The sequence below is a fragment of the Mesitornis unicolor genome, unplaced genomic scaffold, assembly GCF_000695765.1.
Source record: "Mesitornis unicolor isolate BGI_N332 unplaced genomic scaffold, ASM69576v1 scaffold8363, whole genome shotgun sequence".
NCBI classification, from domain to species: domain Eukaryota; kingdom Metazoa; phylum Chordata; class Aves; order Mesitornithiformes; family Mesitornithidae; genus Mesitornis; species Mesitornis unicolor.
In genome coordinates this window covers 163,127-170,155 of record NW_010176846.1, presented here as the reverse complement: position 1 = coordinate 170,155, position 7,029 = coordinate 163,127, and the positions used below count along the sequence as shown (strand labels likewise).

Sequence of the window (7,029 nt, the reverse complement as noted above, 5' to 3'; positions counted from 1 at the left end):
ACTTACTTATATTTGCTCTGGAAGATGTTAGGCTTCACACAATAGATGCTATTTTTTTTTCTCCCCTTCTATTAGTTGATGTCAAAGAAAGATAATAATTAGGTCTGTACACAACAGCCTGAATTCTCTTCAGCCTTGATGTGTTAGTGATTGTCTTTATGTGTTTAGTCAGCAATATTTTCTGCCTATATAACATTCATGTAAAACAGGTAAATAATGTAAAAAGCAACCCCCATAGCTGCTGGGCTATGTATAAATGAAAAGCCTTATATGAATTTGTATATTTGTGAAAAATAGGGAATTGGCAAACCACTGCTACTTTGCTTTCCTATATTTAATGGTAGGCTTTGTATTTTGCCTGTCTGAAAAAAGGGCATTTCAGTGTCTGAAACTACTCATCTGGCTACCGAAATTAACTGCAACAATCAGTCACTGCAAGTACTTTTTATCTAAGTCGCTCAAAGCAGTGAAAATAAAATTACAGAGTGTGGAAGGCTCTATAGCAAATTTTGACAGACAGGTACTAGAAAATAACTTGCTTTTTTTCTCCTTTTAGCTATTAGAAGGTGCAGCCTTTGGAGTGCTGGCCAAGGCAGCTGTGGTGCCCCTCATCCTTTGGGAAGGTTGCACCAGTTCTTCACATATTTTCATTTTGGGCTTGATCCACGGCTTGATGATGTTGATCAAAGTCTTTCCAGGGACTTCTGTGGGCTTTTAAAATTAGATGTAAGCTAAAGGTTTACACTTTGCTAAAGGTTTACACTTTGCAAGAGTGTAGCATGTGCTTTCTTCTGGCAAAGCAATACCAATGCTGACAGAGGAAAGAAACTGCTTTTAAAATTGCATTAAAAATGAGAGTGAGTTCAATTGGGAATTAGGTTCAAGAATAATGCATTGACATGGTGTCTTGCTAGAGTGCTGTGACTGGCTAGCACCAGCGTTCATGTATGTGCTTTGCTGGACTTTGCAGAGGATTGTGGTGGGCTGATCTTATGAGTGATGTGGCCTGGTCAAAATGGTGCAAAACACGGGGAGGGCACTGGGGAGAAAGAACTTGAAGTGCTTGTGTTAGATAGAGTAGTTTGGGTTGGCTGTCAGGAGAGTGGAGTAAGAGTTAGGAGCAAGTGCTTCTAACCCAGGTGTATCAATGGATGTGACAGGCACTGCTTTTCTCACTCGTTTTCTAGAACAACCAGGAAGGCAGGGATGCCCCAGCACCAGCAGCATTACCTCGCACCCATACTGGGTATTGCCCAGCTGGCAGTAAAGGGCCTTTGGAAGCTGGATCCTTGGTGGGATTGTCCTGTGCGCACTGTGTCCATGTACCTGCTTGGGGTACCACACTCTGCTGTTGACAATGGTGGGGCAAGGGGGGGAGGTTTGCAAAAGTTGCCTGTGTTTTAGCTGCCTACAGTCTTTTTTGACTGAAAAGTCTTTGATCACGAGTCTTGCCAGCCTCCTTTCTCCCTCACAGCAGTCAGCAGTCGCTGCTTTCCTGCTCAGCATCTGCTGGTTGAAGCCGGACTGCCCAGCGATGACCTGTAATTCCCCTCTGCTGCTCCCTCCCACTTTTCTAGCATAAAGCTTTGCATGCATCGTGTTGCAGCTATTACTTGCTCAGTACACGAGCTTGTTAGCAATATTTGATGATCTCTCCATAAAATATGCTGGGCCCATTCCACTGTGAGTAATTATGGGTGTGTATCTCTTCTCACGCACAAGCTTTGAGTTCCTGTATTTTTAGGCCCCTTGTTTGTTTTCCCCTCCGCTTTTGCATTGCTGTCTCCATCCCTCCCACTCCTCGCACCACTCCCCAAGATACAAGCAAAACCACCAAACTTGGAGCTCTTTCTGCCTGCTGGCAGGAGAGGATGAGTAACAGGGGCGGAGGAGTTGAGTGCACTGGCTTGCACAGTCTGTGCTGTGCCAAGGTATGAAGAAAATAAGTCAGCATTTCTGATTTGAGTTGCACGTCTCCCCGGCAAGATGCTTCTGCAGGTCAACGCAACCCAGTCCCAGCCAACAGTGACCCCCAGCCCATACATGCACTGCACACCAGGGCTCCCAGCAACGCATGATCAAATTACTGGCTTGCTCTCTGTTTCTTGGCTGCTGCCTATATAATATTGGGGCCAAGATCATACTTTTTACAGCATGTTCCTATCCAGTGGCACCAGCTTTTTAGTTTTTTTCTACAGATGTAGATAATCTATCTCTCTATAAGCAGTGGCAGCTGAGTTCTTGCAGTCGTAATTTGGAGGGAAGAGGGCCGTCTTTGCAAAATACCTTTCCCCTTCACTGGCAGTTGTAGAGTAGGTTGTGCTCATAAAACTTGCTGGAGAGGGAGTGGGGAGCGAACGATTTGAGAGCAGAAAGTTAGCTAACCGACCTCATATTTCAAATAAATAAATGGCAGGGGTTTGTTGGCGGTGCGAAGATAGGCGTCAGTCTATGGAGTCACTTCTGAGTTTCAACATATTGCACTATGACCAGCGATTCTCCACAATACAGTAGGATTTATTAATAGAAAATATGTCAATATGAGTTTGTCTTCGTACATGTTAGCAACATGTACAATGAAACACATCTTTTTCTCAATCTATATTGTTATAGTTCTTTTGTGTTATCTGACACAACCATTTATATTTTGGGCTTAAATATGTTATTTGTCAAGATGTACTTTCAGAGTTAATATACCTTTAAAATCATAGTTTATCTTTTAAATATTGAATTAATATTTTTTTTTCAAATCAGTATTGCTCATGTTAGTGCAAATTTGTTAATCTTGAGATAGGTTAACCATTCCTTCCAGACCATAAACAGCATTTAATAAAACAGCGAGATTTATAGAGCTCTACACAGCTGAACAAGATTCCAATACGAAGCTTGTTTAAAAAAATAAAAAAAAGAAAAGAAATCTGACATTTTACAGTACATCAATTGCATTTTATACAATTTTTTGGAACAGTTTTGTTTCTTCTCTATTTCTGTGTGTGACCTAGTACAAGAATGAAGGAAATAGGAAGCAATAGGTAATGATACTTTCCTCAGTATTAAAAAGAATGCATCATATATATCTTGCTCAGTATGGCAGCAGTGTTGGATTGCCAAGCTTGGAAAAGAAGCCAGGTAATTCAACACCTTCTCAAAACTCAGTACAGCAAGAGTGAACGTTATCGGTCGGAGCACTTGCCACTACAGAATGGAAACAAAACAACACAAACTCTAGACAAAAGGTATTTTATGCCACTTCATCCATCCCGAATCTCTCACTTGAGCAATGGTCAACATTTGACTCCAAGTAATTCCTAAGAGGAGCTAAAAGGGGGCAATGTGGGCATTTCGGTAGTTTGAAGAATGGAAATAAATCCAACTTACAATAACATCCTGTCCTAAGAACTTCAAACAGAAAGACGGATCCCTTTGGCCTGTCGGCAATCCTGCGCCTGGAGAACTGCGCCAGCCTGGTGGTTGTCAGGCAGTCAAGAAGAACTTCAAGTTGCGAGTGACATTCTTTATTAAAAAAAAGTTCTTATACTGAAAATGTGCTTTGCTCAAAATAGCACTGCAAATGTCACTTATCTTATTAAAATCAATGTAATAAATAAAATATAAACAACCTGTGTCCAAAACTATGAATAGTATTTTTCTCTACCTCACTATACATCTGGCCCAGTGTGCCCCTCCCACCCACCCTTTCTTAAATTTTTTAAAAATTTTTTTGCATGCGATTTTTTTCCCCGTTTACTACAAAGAGCAGATAAGGTTACATATCGTACACTGGGAAAAGCTGCCAAAAAAGATTAAACTATAGTCCTAGATTACCGATAAACCAATTCTACATCACAATACCCGCCCGCATGAACTACTCGGGCTGCGGCCTACAGAGCAGGCGATGAATTGCGAGAGACTTCTCCACCTGCGCACAGCCAGAAGTGTGCCAGGTGATGGTAAGACTGTTACAATGACTAATCACAGAAATGTTTGCAACCTAAAACAACTTCCTTAATTGTAATTTGAGCAACTTACTTACAACTACTCCATTTGTGGTGGGTCTTACGCTGCGAAAACTGTGAACTGTTGCTTGAATCAAAGATATGAAGGAATGCTAGATTCTTTATTTTATTTCTGGAATCCCAAGAGCTAAGATGAATATGCCAGCTCTTCTGGACCCCTAGCCTAGTTTCCTTTTCTGTATTTTTTAAATTTAAAACCAAACCAAACCAAAACCAAAACCCACTGTCCCTTACATTTTTATTTTTCAGGGTTTTACTTTAAATGCACAGGAATGGTCGGTATCTTTCCTATCTGAAGAATATGTTTTGTGTATTGGGCTTTCTTTTTGGTATGGGTTAAAATAAATGATTGTCGTAATGGTTCAGGAGTTGGACTCTTCTGTAGCCCAATGAGTCTAGAGACTCCGTTGGGTCTTATTTTTCCATTCCCTCAGGGAGATGGCAAGATCAGCTTCTGCCTTCCTTGAGCACTTGCTGCTTGGTAGCTGGAGGGTAATGAAATTTCCTCAAGAGTAGATCAAGAGATGCTATTTCAAAGGAAATGGCACCTAAGGGGTGAAGGAGTCAGTGAAAAAAAATCCAATAACCCCTTCCTTTCTGAGTATGTGGCTTAAAAATTTTGAATTGCTATCAATGGTTAAGAAAGTGAGCAAGAGAAAGCACATACTGGAGTTTCCACTGTTTAAAAGAAAGTGAAAAATCAAACAAAAATTGAAGCTTGAACAAGGAAAACATTGGATGAAAAGAAGTCTTACACCACACAAACGCACACGCTCAAACACATACACACACACACACGCACAGAATACTATGCATACGTGGACGCACACAAGTAAGAATGTGTATTTGTATGGTAGGTTCTTGGAAATAGACATTCTTAGCAAATATGGATGACAGATCAATTGTAATTTATTTTCTTTTAACACTGTATCATCATAAAGAAAACTGGTATAAATGAAAAAAATCTATTTCAAATATCTACATCTAAAATTTTAGGCAGTGAAAAAGCACTTCGTTGACAAGGAGTGTGGAATGATGAATGTTAATTGTCAGAAACTGCTGAATGCCTTTTTTTTTTAGTTGCCACAAACAAATTCACATATCAGAACGAACAATACTGCTAAATATTCCTTTTTGGTTTTTTTTTGATTTTTTTTGATTTTTTTTTTGTTAAAACGCACCGGGGAAAAGAAAACAAAAAACTGGAAATTCATACATCTTTCAAAATTTGAAATTGAAGCAATATTTAGAACCATAGATGAAGAAACACTGTGGCATTGGTGTAATATACACAATGCACTTGTTTTTTTTTTTTATCTGTAATGTACATCAAATACTTTACAACAATGCATTAACAAAAGGCAAGAAACATCTTGCTGTACAGAGGAAACCCCAAATGCAACTTGAAGCCTAGATTCACAATGAATGAGGATATTAAACAAAGTGTGAGAAGCTGTTCCCCATAAAGTACGTACGCTGCTCAGTTACTTGTGCTTAACTCTTGACCCACATCCACTGTCGTGTTCTCCCTCTCTCCTTCAGCCACATTCAATATACAGCACTGAACTTTAGACTCTACAGGCCAACAGTAAAGTTGCCCCACACTGTAAAATATATATATGTATATATATATTTCTTCCTAATTACTCCCAAGTTTAGCTTTCATATCTTTTAGCCTTCTAAAAAAATCTCTTAATTTTTTTCCATACTGGTTAGCTGGGCCTTCCTATGGAACAGGCTTTAACAAACTAAATTTGCAGGAAAAAAAAAGTCTTGTGGTATGCATGCACATGCACAGTTCCGGGAGCTTTTGTATCTGCCCAAGTTTCAAACCCAGGAGTCGGGAGAGGCTGGATAGTGGCTTGTTTCATAGTTAAGTTCACTATAGGGACGAGCAGCTGAATAGAAGTCGACGTAGTTGCCAGTTGACTTTAGTCCCAGGTGCATGTTGTATTCGCTTGCAGGTGGACGATGATGCACTTGGTCCTCAAAGAAGGACTCATCATAGTTTCTTGTTGAATTCTGAAACGGCTGATATGGTTCATAATCTTTTCTGCTGGGCTCCTGTGGAACTGGCTGTGTTGAAACCTGAAAGACAGTAATACCCACAGCTTGTTAGATACAGCTTACTGTGGGGAAAAAGAGGGATGGAGTAAGTGTCACTCTGTGTTTACTATGTTGGAAATACAAAATTTGTCTTTGTAATCTTAACGTCTGCTCAAAGTATTGCTTGATAGTGAAATAATTCCACAGCTTTGCCTTGTCATTGCATTTCTTTACATGTCTTTATTTAGCATTGCTATTAAATAAATTTATTATTTAATGTTATTACTTCTGTTTTACTTCAAAAGTAATTCAAATCTGGATCTGAGCAGCGTAGTTTACAGTTACTTTTGTAACTATAATCTGTGTGTAACTTTCTATTTTGCAGCTATATAATGCAAACATTGGTGGCCAGAACTCAGTCTTGAAGAATTTGAATGGAAGCGATATACACTCCAAAGATACTAAACATTTTGCCGCTGCCTTTGCAAAAAGTGAGATTTGGAGTGGCACTATATCCTTAAGAACTCCTTAGTCTCCGGGGCACTGACATGAGAAAATTTCAAGCTAAGTGCCCTGAGATATGTTCTGCTACTGTTAAGCTGAACCATCTTCTTACCGCCTCCTCAGCACTTCATGCTCGCAATCTTGTGTTGTTGCTACATTCCAGCAAGTTGCTTTGAAGCTGAAATATTGATGATATGTGGTGAAAAAACTGAGGCAGTCCCTTAACCTAAATTTGAAATCAGGTTTTTTGTAGACAGCCCTAGCGAGTCACTTGTTTTTATTGTCGGGACTTAATTAAAATCTGAAACGTATAAACATTTTTCTACGTTTCTTAGTGGAACACTGCCTTTCACTCTGTGTCACCTCTATTAAGTTTGGGCAAACTTTGTGATGGCAAAATGATTCAGCCCTTGAATCCTCATACTGGGTCATACTGGGAATATTGGTGCTTAGACATTGCACT

The 7,029-nt window shown here is 39.6% G+C and overlaps 1 protein-coding gene across 1 annotated transcript in view; it reads right to left on the bottom strand.

Moving 5' to 3' along the window:
• Positions 1 to 4,907: 4,907 nt before the first annotated feature.
• The window catches only part of CTNND2 (catenin (cadherin-associated protein), delta 2), a gene marked incomplete at its 5' end in the record, with an annotated part of 150,743 nt that continues 148,621 nt past the window's right edge, over positions 4,908 to 7,029 (bottom strand). The window contains one exon of the mRNA XM_010181860.1: positions 4,908 to 6,104. Within this exon, the coding sequence (XP_010180162.1) occupies positions 5,844 to 6,104 (261 nt within the window). The remainder of the gene's footprint in view (positions 6,105 to 7,029) is intronic.